The following is a 17,120-nucleotide window of genomic DNA, read 5'->3' as shown; positions in this document are numbered from 1 at the left end:
ATCGTTTGCTCTTAACAGACCTTCAGACTTTAAAATGACGGAGCTCCTGAAGTGAACTAAATATCAGAGCAGGAGGAAGAGTGAAGCATTCTTTCACTGACATAACATGTCTGCAGGATATGAGGAAAACATGCAAAGTGTGATTTACATGGCTGCAGCGATAGCGATATAAAGTGCGATACATGCACAAAAGTTAGCGTGCGCATCAAATGACACTTTCTACTTCTATCTGCTGTTCATCTTGTTTTACACAGTTCATATGTTTACAGCAAGTTTCTCCTCAATCCAAAAGAAAATCCAAAAAGAAATCTGACAGCAAGCTTCATATGTCTGTTTTAAAAATGGAGTAAAACACATAGACATCCACACAACAGGTGTAATGTGCACATGCTGAGTGACAAAGCTTTGCTCGCTCACATTGACTCTACATTTTTTTATTCATTGTGTTAAATTCAGATTTTTGAGATGTGTTTATTGCAAATGTTAAAACCCCAATAATGATTCATTGTGCCGCCCTGATGGATAAGTTAGCACGTTGCATCTAAAGCAGACGTTTGCAGAGGGGGAACTCACCGTCTGATTGGGTGGTGATGCTGACGATCTCTGAGGCGGTGCCTGGTCCGTAGCGGTTGATCGCCAGAACTCGAACCGTGTACTCTGTGAACTTGTTGAGTCCGTCCATCTTGTAGTTGAGTCCGGAGACCTCCACACTCTGAATGCAGACACAGAGAGGCGATGACAGTTAATATACCACCGACTTTAAACACAAGCAGACAGGAATAACACGTTTTCCTCTGTGACATGATGTCACTGGAAGGCTTAAAGGTTCTGACCTGTTCCTTTCCAGACGGGCTCTCGGTCCACAGCAGTCTGTAGCCCAGGACGGGGCCGTTAGGCTGGGCTGGAGGCTCCCAGCTCACCTGGACGGAGGTAGGCGACAGAGCCTCAGCCTGGAAAGACTCCACCCTGCTGGGGACCTGGACTGTAGACACACACACACACACACACACACTGATGCTGTTTCTGCTACTACTCCACGTCTCACTGTTGTTATCTCTAATGCTCCTTTAGCGACTCAGCCTTACCCATCATGTGTTATTCATCATTTTCAAACAGCAGCCATTTTTCTAAAAACAAACTGCTGTTAAAATGGCGTGCTGCTGTGTTTGAGGCATAAGCTCGATCCAGACTGTCATTTCAAGCCGTGATGAGGCCTCTGTGACGTTTCACCTTCAATCTGAATGTTGCAGAGGCGTAATGGGGGTACGGAGAGATCCCCGCTCTGTGCTGTCTTTGGAGGTAGTTACAGAGGCATTACAGGGGCGAGGCGGTTTCAGCGGAGCCAGCGGGGGGGGCGCAGCGCTGTGCGTGTGCGTGCATGTCTGAGTGTGCTGTGCTTCTGCAGCGCCTAAATGCAAGACTTACTTACTGCACTTTTGTGAAAAAAATCTGAAAAGTCTGAAACAGTGAACAGACTGTTTAAAACATGGATTAGCCTCAGTGACGTCATCATTGGTTTCTGAAGTAGAGATTTGAAGCCTGACAATGGAGGCCGCCGTATTCAAACAGGCATAGAGGTGGAGCTGAGGCGGGTCTTAAGCCTCCTGACAAACAGCTACAGCCCACCCTTCTGTCAATCAGATTAGCCACGCCCCCTTATTATGCATAACTAGCCTTTATATAAACAAAACAGGTGTTCTGTAACATTCAACCACAGTACAATAAAAAAATATCCATTGATTCCAAAGGTGTTTTTTGAACCAGACTAATAGCATGTTTATATCTGCTGTAGTAATGGTCGTTTAATTTGGGTGTAAATGGGACTTTTGGACACAGCCTCAAGTGGACACTTGAGGAACTGTAGTTTTTTGCACTTGGGCATTTGCTCCAGTTTTCTACACCAGAGGAAATCATGGAATCTGAGAATATGTTTTAAAATCACCTCCTTTTATTTGAGAGCGGGCGACGGGGGGGAGGTAACAATGGAGCACTATAAAAACAACGTATTTGATAACCAATACATGCTACAGGTATGTTAGCAACAACAGCTATGTACTGTATTCCAAGCTTCGACTCACCTTAGCTCAGAAATGTTTAAAAGCTAACATTCACTAGTGTTTCTCTGGCAGCTTTGAGGTCAGCGAATATGTTGCTGTAACTTTAAATAATGGGAAAAAATCCCTCTGGAGTAGCAATATACATTTTCTCTGTCACAGATACGTTGTAAAGAATCGAGCTTTTAAAAATTTGACACAGTTGTAAGACATTATGACAACTCTTAAACTTTAATAACTGAGCCTGATGTCAGAGGAATAAAAGACTGAAAACTTTATTAAGAAAAATGAGAAGAGTTAACTGTACATTATCACACATTTTAAATCTAATTAATTTATCCGTAAGGAAAAAGAAATGTGAGAGCATGTGTGTGTATGAGCGTGAGTGTGTGTGTTAGCATTTGTGTGTGTGTGTGTGTGTGTGTGTGTGTGTGTGTGTGTGTGTGTGTGTGTGTCTTACGGTCTGGTTTGGTGGTGATCCTCAGGGGGGCGGAGCTTTCTCCCGGCCCCACGTCGTTGTAGGCGATGACTCTGAAGCTGTAGCTCTCCTCGGGCTTCAGGTTGGACACCGTCAGCTCGAGAGACTCGGGCTCCGACACGTTCACTGACCGCTCCCTGCCATGGGAAAACACAATGTCTACACTGAAACACCTTCATCATGAATATAAAACATGTTGAAACATTTTGGATTAAAAGTTGTTTTTCTGTGTTGGATGCTGCATTTTGGTCTCACTTGTACAATCTGATTTGCGTCACTATTTATACAGAAATACACATTATTTAATTTATTATTAACAGATTAGGATGTGACACTTAAAAAAAAAAACTGCATTAAAAAGAGCGCACAGTTTGATTTTACGACTGTACAGATTATCTTGGTTCTAATCAGATGTAATCTGTGTAATCCCTCGGTTACTGCAGCTAATCCTCGGATTACGGCACCTCTGCAGCCTCTCAGCCCTCGACTCATCACTAAATCACCGACGAGACAGCTGCACGGACTACGAGCAATGTTTCCTCCGCAGCTTCAACTCTTCCTTTTCTTGCTCACTTCCCGGTAAAGAAAGCTGACAGGGTACAAGTATTGTTGGAAGGAGTTTCAAACCTCTTTTCTGGGATGAAGATTTTTTTTTTTGCTGCACAAATTCCCAGCAGATTGTTGCCCTGATTCAAACTCAGACAAAACTTTGACTCACAGATACAAACTGGCTCTTGATCCACTCAGACGACAGGATGTAATGACAAATTATTGCATAAAGTAGAGAAAATTCTGGAACTACAGAAACTATTTATGCTGACATGGATTTAAAGATTAAGACAGGGAGCGCCGTTAGCATAGTGGTTATGCCATGCGGCTCCCATGTACAGAGGAGATAGTCCTCATGCAGCGGCCATGGGTTTGAATCTGACCTTTGCCCTTTGCCTTTAGCTGCATGTCCTCTCCCACTCTCTCTCCTCCCAACATTTCCTGTCTCTCTTCAGCTGTTGTATCTAGTAAAGGCTAAAAGGCCAAAAAAATAACTTTTAAAAAAGTTTAACTCCTGAATTTTGAAGCCTTATTTTTGAGTTTTTTGAGAAAGTGTGAATCGGGCGAGGTGAAGGTCAGCACCTCCAAGTCCGAGGCCAAACAGTGGACTGCTCCCTCTGGGTGGGGATTGAGTCTCTACCTCAAGTGAAGGACTTCAGAGTCCAAGTATTTCAGGGTCTAGTTCAGGAGCAAGAGTGAAATGGTCCGCGAGATTTAAAGGCGGATTGGTGCAGTGTCAGCAGTATTACGAGCGCATGCACCGGACCGTCCAGGTGACGAGGGAGCTGAGTCTGAAGGCAAAGCTCTTGATTTATCGGTCAATCTACGTTCAAACCCTCACCTTTTTGTCATGAGCTGTGAGGGTAGTGACCGAAATAACGAGATGGCGTATACAAACGGTCGTGATGATATCTTAAAACCTCTCAGTCGGAGCCTACAGGTGGATGCTGGGGTGGAGGTGCGGGCTGATCTTGCAGCTTAGAAAACACCTCTGATATGAAGGATGTGTCGTCAGGTGGTTGTGGATAATGACGCATGTCAGGTGTGAAATCAGTGCAGCTCGAGTCGTCTGCATGAACCAGCTCGCAAAGTGTCGCCTCATTTATTGGAAACTTTTTAATTCAAAGAGCGACCTTCATCGGGCAAATAAGTAAAGAGTTTGCTGGCAGTGTCCTGAAATAGATGTGTGTAATGCTTTCCTGTTTTTTATTTGGCCAAACATTCATCTGTTGTATTTATTCCTGAAGTATTTCTGAGTCATCTCTTTTTATTTATAGATAAAAAACAAACACCTGCAGCTCTTTGATGCCCATTGCACATTTCATTCCATTCATGTTACTTATAAAGGTTATTTTTCTCTTTCACATGTGTGAGACAAACTGACAGAACAAATAATCCTCCACTATCTTCATCGTCCTCTGCAGCAGCAGCAGCAGCAACAGAGAGACACAGAGGTTAAAGGAAACACAAAAGGTGAGCGAGTTCTCGGGGTTTATGGATCCATATTTCTCTCGGAGCCGCCGAGTAAAAAAGGCAGAGAGGCCGAGCTGGATGTCAAGTTAAGCAGCAGGCCTGTTTGTGTCACACAGTGTGGCTCGTCTTTAACCTTCAGAGGCCACAGTCTGCGGTCACTCAGCCGCTCAGAGAAGAATAACACAGACACATCTATCTCTGCTCGTTATCACTACTGTTGTATCCCATCTTTTTTTACTGCTTTCTTTTTCTGTCTCCTTATTTACAAATGTTTTTCTATGTCAAAACTGTTGGACATGAACTTTCCTCATCAAGTCGTGGGAATAAAGAAAAACGTGCAAACATCACGTTGCCTTGTCTTCCTGACGAGGATTAGCTATTCCTTTGGTGCCTGTTGTGACCTGATGTTGATAAAGTGATAGAAAATATGACTGGGAGTTCACATAGACTTGGACGGATCAGGTCGCTTGCTGTGGAAACAGGAGCATTGACTAGAGTTGCAGCGAACAGCACCATAGTGCACGCCGCTGACGGACTGGGGCGTAAATTGGTAGTTATACTCTCTCTCTCTCTCTGCTCTAGCTTTCCTTTTCTGATGAGCGTCCATTTCACCTGCCGATAATAATGTTGACAATGTCAGTTGAGAAGCAACAGGGGGACAAGCAACAATTTTTTTTGTCTTTATTCTATTGGACAGCTGAAGAGGGACAGGAAGTGTTGGGAGGAGAGAGCGGGGAGTGACATGCAGCAAAGAGCAGAGGTTAGATTCAAACCCTCGGCCGCTGTAAGGGGGACTACAGCCTCCATACATGGAGCATGCTACATGACCAGGGAGGCGGTTGCTACGTGCGCAGGACAAATGGACCCTCAGGCCATCAGAAAAAGTCCCGGTGCTCCCAACATATGTTACGCACTTGTCCTGAATCAAGAGGATTTCTCTCTGGTATATCAACCTACTAACCCATCAGGGAACATTAAGACTTGAATCGGGGGCGACTACAAACCTACAAATATGTGTTCCTGTTGCAGACAGTAGAAATACGATTACTGATAAAGAATTTAAGGCTCAGAAGGCTCAGTCATAAATATCTGAGACAAGTCGGACAGCTGATTCAGTTTTTATCATGTTGTTAAACTATACTAATCACAGGCTAAATATGCAGCACATGTGGACTAACACTTTGACCTGGAGTCCAATGCAAACTCAACCATCCATGTGTTCTGTTTCATTCAGTGATATGTAAAAAATAGACGATTTTAAGTTGAATGAGACATTTTCATTTTGCATACAAACTGTTCTCGAACACCTTCAGTACGACTGACAGGCAACATAATCATCTCTGAGTCCCCGAACATAATCGGAGAAGAAGAACACACAAAGTATGACATGCCTCGCTCTGAGATGTAGAGAGTCTGCTCCAATCCTCTAAAGTAGAGAGTGAACAAAAAACCCTCCTTTGTTCATCTAATTCTTTCTGCTTTGCTACTTTTTTTGGTCTGTCTTTTTTTATGGTCAATACATTTCATTGAAGTCATTACAACTGACACTAAATTTTATCCCCACTCGCCCTTCCTGCCATCTCCCTCTCTCCTGTAATCGTTCACTGTCTCCCTCCCTCCCGTCTCGTTTTCTAAAAGTTATTAGAGCTGCAAAAACCTGTCTGTGTATTTTTCTCCGAGTCATTAGAACTGACAAAAACCTCGGCCTGTGTATCTTCTGTAAGTGATTAGGACTGACACAATCTCTCTGCTGGATCGCTTCATGATGAAACTTCAGCGGTTGCTCTGTCCAGTAAACCGTTCAGAGCTCTGAAACACTGCAAGGCCGGCGGCTCCCAAAGGAAACAAAGCTTAAAAGCCTGGATGTGAAAGCCTTCAGCCAGGGCCCCGACTGTCAGAGGTTAGCATTTAGCATCAGCGGGGGACTCGCCAACATGTCACCCAAAGCTTTTTATAACGACGTTCAGAGCTGCTGTGAGCCGCAGAGCTGGGATCAAAGGGAAGGAGTGTTTTCTTTGACATATTCTTACTTTACAACTCGACGCCATCAGTCCTTTGTCCACTTATACTGTAAGTCGAGTGTGATTCAAACACATTCAAGTCTACAGCGGGGGGTTCATACACCTTATCAGCAGGGCCACATGTGTGGCTTTATGGATGAAAAAGGTCGTCTGTCAGATGTTTGGTCTTTCAACAAATCGCTCCAGATCTCAAACTGTCTGTAGCTCTTTTCACACCGCTTTGCTGCAACAGCACCTTAACTAAGCTCAGATGTCTTTGTTCATTCATATTGATTCTGCGATGGTGTAATATTCTTATTCTAAATCACATGGTATTTTGGCGTTGTGGAAGCATGGCACAGCGGGAGCTCCTTGTGCACGCACAGCGCTGAGCTCCCCCGCTGGCTCAGCTGATACGTCTCGCCTCTGTCACGCCTATGAAACTTCCTCTAAAGGCAGAACAGAGGGAGGCGGGGGGGGGATCACTTCGTCCCCCCATTACGCCTCTTTGACTTTTACATTGAAGGCAAACTGTCACAGGGACGCTAATATCCCGTTTTGAAACAGCACTCAGAGCTTTTAAGAGGGAGTGAATGTAGCCTCTTAGTTTGAAGTGTCACTAATGCAAAAAAAGTCTTAAACCCGTATTCCTTTTAATGTACAGCAGGGGGCGACTCCACTGGTTGGAGATAGAAGACGGTTCATATCGAAGTCTGTAGCTGTTTTCACACATGCACAAAAGTTGTGAAAATGTCCTGAAGTTTTCGGGTTGAGCTGCATGTGTGAACGCAAACAGCTGAATTTTTCACCTATTTTTTTCCCGCTTGCCCTCTAGTAAACATTTCTGTCAGGGTGACCTGAGGTGTGATGGGGGAGGGGAGGATGACTTTAACATCATGCATCCAGCTAGCTACCTGTGCAATCATCATGCATGTTTCTGCTCATTTGTTTTTACTCTGAATATGACCCATTACACGTAGCATGTATATCAATCTTCTATAATAATTTCAGACTCTGCTGCTATCCTGCAGGTAAAAAATCATACTGTGAGGTACAGGTGTGAATAGCTTAGGAACATTTCAGGGGAAGGTCAGTCTTAACATGTTCATAAATGCATGTGTGAAAACCGAAAATATGCCTCCTCTCTGTTGATTTATTCCCTCAGTAAATATTCTCCAAATGACTTCATGGCCTCATTCTAGTTTCATGTCCTCTTCAACGCACCACGGTGTCTTTTGTAAGTTTCTATCCAAATGAAGAAAACAAAATGACAATCAGTTTTCCTCTGAGAGTCGCACAAGGTGATCTTAACAACCCTGTTACCGTGGTGATTTTCACAACATCCTGTTTGGATTGTTTGTGTGTCCACAAGGTTTTTTTGTGTTTCAGAACATGTGAATGAATCGTACTTTTAGTCCCAACAAAAGGTTGTTTATTTTTTACCCTCATGTAGAATTGTTGATTAGAAATCATCACTCATCGAATGTGTTCTCTATGAGCCTTTCAACATTCAACGACTGTGTTTAAAAAGTGTTTATCTAACTCGCTGAAGTCTGCACCATGGCTGATCCAGACTGATCTCAGGGCCACATCTGATCCAATAAACCTGCAGGCAGGTGTCTGGTACATTTAATGTCTGTGTGTTTACAGTCTTGACTGTGGCCAAAAAAAGCCAAAAAGAAGACCTACCTCAGATGCTCTCGTGAATAAGAAAGAAGCATGAATAAATCTTGAATCTTGGTTTAGAATCCACATTGCGGATGCAACATAACAAACATGGCGAATACATTACGGAGAGCTATTCGTCTGAGAGCGAGGAACCGTACTCAGAGGTGCTGCTTGTCAAAAGGCAAGGCAGGCAACTGCTTGGGGCCCTAGGCCAGCAGGGGGCGCCCCCGAGGGCTGACAGGCTTTAAACCACAGCAGTGGCTCAGAATGTGAAAGTAGGAAAACTCCCTGAGGGGGCCCCATCTGACAGCACTCACTTAGAGAACTGTGAATAACTGAATGCTGATAGTCTCGCACTAAACATGGATAGACACTTAATCAGCAGAACTTCTGCTCGCATGACTTTATTGCTTTTTAATCATTCTTTATATTTATATATGTTTGAAAACTTGTCTGATGTGGACTTTAGAAATAAAAACAAAATTACATAATTTTTTTCCCTTGGGCGCCAACAGACTCTGGGATATTTTGTGCAAACTTACTTACAAGGACAGTGTCTCTGGTGGCCTCGTATAGACAAGGAGGAATTCACTGACTGATCTACAACCTGAATGAAATATAAATTGACAAAAATCTAAGAGGACTCTAGAAGTTATACTTAAAGGTCACATATTCTCCTCTTCATCAACTAGTTTAAAGTCTCAGAGATCCCCCTAAAACATCTGTGTGAAGTGTCTTGTTCTAAATCCACTCTGATCCTGTATTTGATCATGTCTATAAACCCCTCTATTTCAGCCTTGGTCAGAACAGGCTGTTTCTGTGTCTGTACCTTTAAATATGTAAATGAGCTGTGTCTGACCACGCCCCCTCTCTGGAAGGGCTTGGATCGGCTCTGGCTTTCTCTCTCCATGTCCTATTGTTTACGGTGAGAAGGCAGACTCAGAGGGCAGAACAAACACCTAGCTGTGGGAGTGTCACCCACCTGGAGGAGGGGTTACTGCCCATTGTGATGTCATGAAGGGAAAATCTCCAAACGGCCTGTTTGAGCACACATTTTCTGAAAAGTGGAGCAGGCAAAAGACGGAGAGGATGGACTTTTCTCATCATTGGGGGGTTTGTAGAGAGACTAGACACACATATTAGTGCTAGAGGAACATGGGGAAGTGGATTTTGTATAATATGTGACCTTTAAGGGAACAGTATATGGAGTGGCAGTTTTTTATCTGAACAGATGGCTGGTACAGACTTGTAGCATTTATCAGGGGACGTGGACATACGAGCTGTTCCTTTCTACTTGTGAAATAAAAAGCTACCTGTGAGTTTTAGCAGCCAGTAAGACTCATTTTAAAAAGCCTACAGAGTTAAGTATCTATATAGATCCCTTTGAGCAAGGGTTGTGCATCAGGGGTTTCTTTCTGGTACAACAACCTCATCTGTTGTCATTTTAATAAAATCTATTTCTTGACCCAAAAAAGTGAAAGTATCCAGAAACCAACAGAACAGTCTTGAAAAGGAGCTTCAGAGCTTTTTTGGATCTTTTGGATGAGCTATAAGCAAACAGAGACAAAGAAAAAAAAAACATACCTCTCGATCCCGTCCTGGGAGTAGTAGATGCCATAGGTCTGCACGGCTCCTCCGGTCTCCTCTGGGGGGCGCCAGCTGAGACGGACAAATCGGCTGGACACTAGGACAGGGACCAGGTCGCGGGGGGCAGAGGGGAGGGCAACGCCTGGGCTGGGGGACACTGGTGGGGGATCAGAGGAGGAGGAGTAAGTCAAGGGAGTGCCAGAAGGAGCAGGAGGAGCAGGAGGAGGGTGCGGAGAGGGAGGGGGTGTGTGGGCGGGTCTATACTGAGTGGGCGGGGCCTCAACTATAAGTTCATCCAAGTAAGGGGGAGAGGGGAAGGTGGGGAGGACAGGAGGAGAAGCAGGACAGGTGAGGACGGGAAAAGGTGGGAGGTTGCAGGAGGTGAGCGAAGGAGGCGGAGCAAATGAAAAAAACAAGAGGAGCAAAAGACAGATGAGATGTGCAGATAAGGAACGGAGAAGACGTGAAAGAGACAAGAAGGAAGAAAAGGAGGAAGAAGAAGAGCAGTAAAGAAGATCACAGGCAAGAAAAAAAGCAGCAGAGCATCTGAAGAGTTCAATCATCATCAACACAAAACAATCAATCAATTCCTGAAAATGTTTGAAATCAAAAACAAGATTATTAGAATGGATGCTTTAACTAGTTGTTTTGATCTTTGCTTGAGAATATGAACACACAGCACGAGTCAATCACAGCTGAGCTATGATCTAATCACATGACACACGTTTCCAAATTTTCTCGTTGTCTCGTCTCCACCTTCCCTATCCAAATTCTAGCAGATGTGATTTAATGTCACACATCAGGGATGAAGTGTTGACAGAGATGTCAATGTTTTGCTTTTTGGTGAAATGAAAACAGCGATGTAAAAAGAAGAATGAAAGTAATAAAAAGTAAATGTCAGTCTCTGGATTTTAAAGTGTGCAGAGCAAACCAGCTATCTCTTCTGCACTTTTGGAATTGTACATCTTCAGGTCAGACACAATTTTTTTTTTTAGCTGAGAATGACGATCATTACGGTTTTAGTTTCTGTTTTGTTCTTGTGGTTTTTGTTTGTGGCAAGTTAGTGGTTTGTGATGTGTAAGTAACATGTTTGTGTCTTCTCTGTATTGTTTTAATGGTATATAAATGTATATATAAAAAGGTCTTATGACTTCAGATTGACACATAAAAAACAACAACCCCCGAGCAGTTTGTATCTATCTAAGGTGTATCTAAGGAATGAGCTTCAAAGATCAAAACCAGTTCATGAAGCAGAGTGTAAACATGTTTGTTTCTGATGGGGACAAGCAGTCCGGTTTGTTTCAGTACAGTTAGTACAGTACGGTAAATCCCGATCTTGCTTGCTTCCACAGCCGACTGTACCCTTATTTGGTAAGCAGAGTGTAAGCCAGATGGAGCCGCGTCAGTAATAGTGTGACATCATAGCAGCCCAACACAGTGTAGCCCGCTATTAATGAAGTTCAACGAAGAAGAAGAACGGGACACAGTAAACAAAAGGGACTCTTTAGGGTCTGATTGGTACCCTTGGCACCCCAACAGAAGGGAACCAAAAAAGTAGGACGGTACGGATCCCTTATTTTGGTACCACTCCCAACTTTTGACGGTGGAAACTCCAATAAATGGGTACTATACCGAGCTGAACTGAACCGGACCGCTTGGTGGAAACGGGGCTAAAGTATCTGGTGTTGTGTAGGGCTGGAGCGATATGGGATTTTTGGGTCCTATGCCGATACCGATAATAGGGAGAGAGAGAAAACTCTGATAACCGATATATCGGCCGATATCTTTCTTCAATCTCCAATCTTCAGAGATAAACACACGTGTTTTGCATCAAGCTCTCAAATGCCGTCATCAAACACTTGTAGAAAATATTTATAATGAAGACAAGATGGTCACTCAACTGGAAAGGAACTGAGCAACTACGTGCATCAGCGCTTGACACTCTGGAGAGTGATGATGTTTGTTGTAATTCATAAAGAGCCCTCTGCTGGTGACAGAGAACGGCTAGTGTGATACAATGAAACTCAAATTAAATGCTATTTGACTGGTGAATAAATCGAGTAAAATCTGTGAATATCTGAGATAAAATGAGCTGATGTCAATAGTCAAGTGATATACTGATATCGACCGATATTATCGCCTGGCTGATTAATCGGTCGGGTTTCTATTTGCACACTTTCACTTTTTCCTACAAATGAAAGTGTTTTGAGCTTTCAGGGCCACCATAGAAGCCCTCTCAATATCCTCCATAAAACATGCAGAACAAATTCATTCTCAGGTAGTTGGATTGTCTTTGGGCCAATTAATGATTTTTAAATGGCGAACCCTACTTGTACAATGATTGATGCAACTTCAAGATAACACAAGTGCTGAAAATAACACCGCCCGGAGTTCTGTTGGAGTGTGTTTGTTGTGTAATTATGGGTGTTACATTAGCTGTAGCTGTTAAGTTGCAACCACTTATACAGCTGTAGAAAACAACGCCCGAGGACGAACACAAACACAATCAATGTTACACACACACAGTTGATGCTTGTTCTTAGTTTGTAGTGTTGATCTAGTGATGAAGCTTAAATGTAGAGAAATATAGACTGAACACTAATCCTCTCTGAAAACCAACACCAGAAACTATCATCATATATCCTCTCCTCTCGTCTCGTCTCCTCTCCTCCATCATAAGCTGACACATATCCAATTTTTCTGCAGGGTCAAGAGTCCTTAAATGCTTTTGTCTGTTTGCACATGTCGATAAAGCTTCCCTGAACATACACACACATTTCACACTTTATGATCGGACGAGAGGAGCGATGGAGAGGAAAGTGGGATGAATAAAGAACACAACAGGTTAACAAAAAGGAGGCGTAGGGACGTTGACAAAAGAAGTGGAAGAACAGTTGATAGAAAAGCAAAGACTGAGGAAGTGAATAAGGCCAGAGGAATAGAGGAGACAAAAGAGATGGAAAGAGGAAGAAGGATGACAAAGGGGGAGAACGATGATAAAAAAGGGGAATGACTGAAGATGGTAACAGGAGAAGAAGCAGAGGAGAAAAATGGAAAAATAGGGAGCAGGAATGGGGAAGAGCAAAATGAGGACAATGGCATGACATGATGGGATACAATGAGTAAAGGAGGAGGGGAAGAGAAGAAAAGGATAAAGAAGAGGCTACAGCAGAGATCAAAGGCAAGAAACAAAGGGAGAGGAAGGAAAAGAGGTAGACATGGATGATGAACAATGAGAGGAAGCTGAGGAAGTAAAAGGAAGGAGATTAAGGACGAGTAGGTGAGGAAGGAAGAAAGGATGGAGGGACAAAAAGACAAGTGGATGGAGACGAGGAGAGAGAGGGAGGAGATAAAGGGAGTAAAGATGAAAGAAAGCAAAAGAAAGAGACAAAGGAAAAGAACTGACGGAGAAATGGAGGGACAGGTGGAGGGGGGAAGTAAAAAATGAAAATATGTGTAAAAAATCACATGAATAAAGATAGGACAAAGGAGGAGACAGAGGGAGTAAAAGACTAGTAGTTTGGTGTTGAATCTAAAAAAAGGAGAACATGGGGGAGAAAAAGAAAGATGCTTGGAGGAACAAAAAAAGTGGAGAATAAAGTTAAAGAAGAGAACAAGGACAAAGGAAGGGAGGAGGGGAGGAAAGGGAGGAAGTATAAAAAGAGGAGTGTCTGTTAACACCTCCTCTCGTCTATGTGAGATGAGATTTGTGGTGTGAAGGGCAGATTCGTTCCTGCTCGCTGACCCGGCCGAAAAAGACACCGAGCCGACACCGAGCAGTAAAGCGCCACACTCTGCCGAAAAAAAGGAAAAAAAAAACTGACAGGGGGGAGGGTAAATAATAGAGTCAGACACCACAGAAGAAGAGCTAGAAAACAATCTGAATAAGTGCTGAGAATTACACCGCAGTCTGCCCGACGACGGCTGATACCTGCTCACACACACACACACACACACACACACACAGCCCACGTTTTCTCCATCGCTCTGTCCATTTTCTACAAGCTGCTCTGCATTTATATTGTTTCTGCTGCCTGAGTGATCTTTAGGGGGAGACTGGTTTCAGCTGCAGAGAAGAATTGTGATTTTTTTTTGTGTTAGAAAAACAGAAACTCTGAACTGAAGAACTAAAACTAAATAGAAAAGGACAGAAAACGGCGCCTAGCTTAGCTGTTTAAGCCTCTGTCTAGTAAATTAGGGTAAATGGCAACTGTGTCTGTAGGCACTTGGGTTGGAAACCGGAAGGTCCCCGGTTCAAGTCCCGATGCGGACCAAGTCAGGAAGTTGGTCTAGTAGCAAGAGCATTGCCAGTTAAGTTTCTGAGCTCTGCAGAGGTACTGAAACCCCCAAACAGCTCAGGTGCTCTTTCATGTGCAGCCCCCTCCCTCTGACATCTCTCCATTATTTCAGTGCATGCCCATAGGATCCGGTTCGTGCGTGTGTGTGTGTGTGTAATCCGGCCTATATGTGTGTGTGAAGCATTTCTGACTGTAAAAGTAATTTCCCCTCGTGGGATTATGAAAGTATATAACATGTGTACTTCCTGTTCTGGCATTATTCATCTGCAAACAACAACACAGGAGTTGATAACAAAAAAAACAAAAACCTTTTTCACTGCTTTTTGAAGACAGGTACATGTGGCTACACACGAGACAATTTAAGGCCTGATTTGGGTCCTGATTTGTCCCCCCACACCCCCAAAAAAGATTGGTTGGGCGTGGCCCGAGTCTGTTAAGGCCCTTGGCAAACATTCATTGGGGGCCCCTCCAACCAGCGTTCATCACCAGTCTTTCTGCCAGGGTCTAGACGCTCGCTCTTCATTTTCCATCAGTGAGAAACTTTGGGTTTTCACCAAAGATGATGCAACTATTAGCAGAGCAACGACTTTGAGTGCTGTCAGATGCAGGGGCCCCCTTAGGGAGGTTTCCTACTGTCATTGCGAAATTTGCACATTTTGAAGGCATCGGGGGGGGGGGGCCTACTGGGGCCACAAGCAGTTGCCTGCTCTCGCAACCGATTCTTTATCCAGATAATCCTCAAGTGTGTGGTGTCAATATGATTATTCTGCTGCTCCTGATCGTGTTTGAGTCTCCCCGATCTCGTAAGTAGGATTATAACGTCAAGATCATTTGAAAACCGTCCGGTGTGAAGTCAGCCTTCGAGGACCAACAGTCCAGATTAAAAAACACTACCATCAAATCAACCATTGAAGTGAAGTTATTCTTATATAATATATATATATATAATAATACAGAGGAGATCCCCGCGTCTCTTACATAGAAAAACAAACACAATCTAACCTGGATCTAGTTTATTCTTTCTTAGTCGACAGCTTTTTGTCTTGAAGAAAGGAATGAGTTGTTACTGAATGACTTCTCAGCTAAATGTTCCCGAAGAGTTTAAGATGTGGTAAAAACATTGGCTGAAAGCGTTGATGTTTAAATGATTGTGTTGGTAACCACGGCTTTATTTTTATTTTTTTAAATCTTGGCATGAATTTTGTCTCGTTTCATATGATGCAGTGAAAACCTTCAGGCAGAAATGCACAACACTCAGATGAGCTGAAAACTGTTTGTTGCTGCTGCTGAATGCTTCAAAAGACTGCCGGAAATAACTGCTGCTGCTCACTGCTAACTGCTACGCTAACAACGCCACTGCTTCTTCTAACAACAAGGAACTGCAGCTGCTTGTAACGCTGCTTTGAACTACTAACTTGTTGCTTAATGTAACAAGTGGAGATGTCCCCTGCTGCCGCTGCTAACTGCCACTGTGGCTGTGTCTAGTGCTGCTTTTTCTGCAGCTTTCCTCTGTTACTCAGGTTTTAGTCGGGGTAAAATCTGCTGCTGCTGCAAACTGCTATTGTTGTCCGTGCATTTCTTTCCCGATAATAGAAACTACAGTTGTTAACACCCAGCACTCAACGCCTACCTGAGCAGCCTGTATTATTCACAGAGGTTCTTTCTTTTCCTTTCTGCAGCCTTTTTACCGGTCAGAGGAGAGACACAGGCTGTATGAACGATGTGTCATCTGGAGATTTGAGATTTCAGCTGTAATTTCTGCCAAATGTATTTGGTCCGCCGTGGCAAAAAGAGAGGATTAAAAACAACATCGTACCAGCAATCTTTCACAGCAGTTTCAAATTTTACGTCTGTAAAATAAGTCATAGACATAAACATTAAAGGTGACATATTATCCCCCTGTTCCACCTTTTCAAACAGTCCTCTGTGGTCTAAATGAAACATCTGTGCTATGCTTTGGTCAAAATATAACATGAATCAAGCACCAGAGGAGGTTTGTGACCCTGTATAAACCAGCTCTCTCAGAACGCTCCGTTTTGGTGTGTGTGTGTGTCTCTTTAAATTCAATGAGCCCCCCCTGAGTTTTCCCCGTAGACATCACTCCTTCACTAGCAAGAAAGAAAATGGCGGACCGGCGCAAAGGTTTTCTTCTAGGCTGGGGGTGGAGTCCATTGGTGGAGATACCAGGGGAGGTGAGGGGATTTTTTTTTTTTACAATAATCCCACTGTGACATCACAAGGAGAGCACATTGGAAACGGAGCATTTTCCTCTGTGTTGTAAGACTTATGCAGACCACAAACAAAGGACTGGATGGGTTTATTTCACATTTTGTGGGTCAGTAGACTCTCAGGTTACCAAATATATGTTCAAAAACACTGTAGAAGTGGATTCTTCATAATATGTCCCCTTTAAAAAGTATTTTTTTTAAATGCATCCTTTAAATTATATATTCAGAAATTAAAGTGATTTTCTGACGTAACTACTGACTGATTATGTTGCTGCAGGAGTAAAATAGTGCAGAAGTAACTTCACTCGCTAACTGCTAATAGTCGAGGTTTAAAGCTGATACCGTTGTTAATTGCTCTTCTTGCTGTAAATTTTCTATGGCTAGGATCACTGATATCACAACTGCAATGGACTGATGGGATTCAGAATACTTTTGTATCCTCTGGCTTCCTTTGACTGACGGCACTCACCCTGAGAACCTAAATATATCTGTAGTACAAATGCAGTATACATACATTAAGGAGCACTTTTGATATGTAGAACAGATGAATGCTAAATCCCTCTCCTGCTGCATATCATTTTACATAGAAATATCCTCCATACCTCTTCCTTTCGCTCTCTCTCTCTCTCTTGCTCTCTCTTTTTAACCTCTATTTATGCACAAGAGGACCGCTGAGCTCGTTCACTCGCTTCAGCTTCTCTCTGCTTCACATTCACGCTGCCTCGCTCTATCTCTCTCTCCCTGCACTCAATTTCAGGGCTCATTTCAGCCAGCTGCCTTTAGAA

The 17,120-nt window shown here is 43.3% G+C and overlaps 1 protein-coding gene across 1 annotated transcript in view; it reads right to left on the bottom strand.

Moving 5' to 3' along the window:
* Nucleotides 1-17,120, bottom strand: part of dcc (DCC netrin 1 receptor) — a 240,628-nt gene that overhangs the window by 91,718 nt on the left and 131,790 nt on the right. The window contains exons 8-11 of the mRNA XM_061060638.1: nt 9,807-9,966; nt 2,515-2,669; nt 834-982; nt 574-712 (exon numbers count right to left, since the gene is read on the bottom strand). Of these exons, the coding sequence (XP_060916621.1) occupies nt 574-712; nt 834-982; nt 2,515-2,669; nt 9,807-9,966 (603 nt within the window). The remainder of the gene's footprint in view (nt 1-573; nt 713-833; nt 983-2,514; nt 2,670-9,806; nt 9,967-17,120) is intronic.

This window comes from Labrus mixtus, chromosome 17 (assembly GCF_963584025.1).
Source record: "Labrus mixtus chromosome 17, fLabMix1.1, whole genome shotgun sequence".
NCBI classification, from domain to species: domain Eukaryota; kingdom Metazoa; phylum Chordata; class Actinopteri; order Labriformes; family Labridae; genus Labrus; species Labrus mixtus.
Note: the sequence above shows the minus strand (reverse complement) of the source record. Positions and strands in the feature narration are given on the sequence as shown.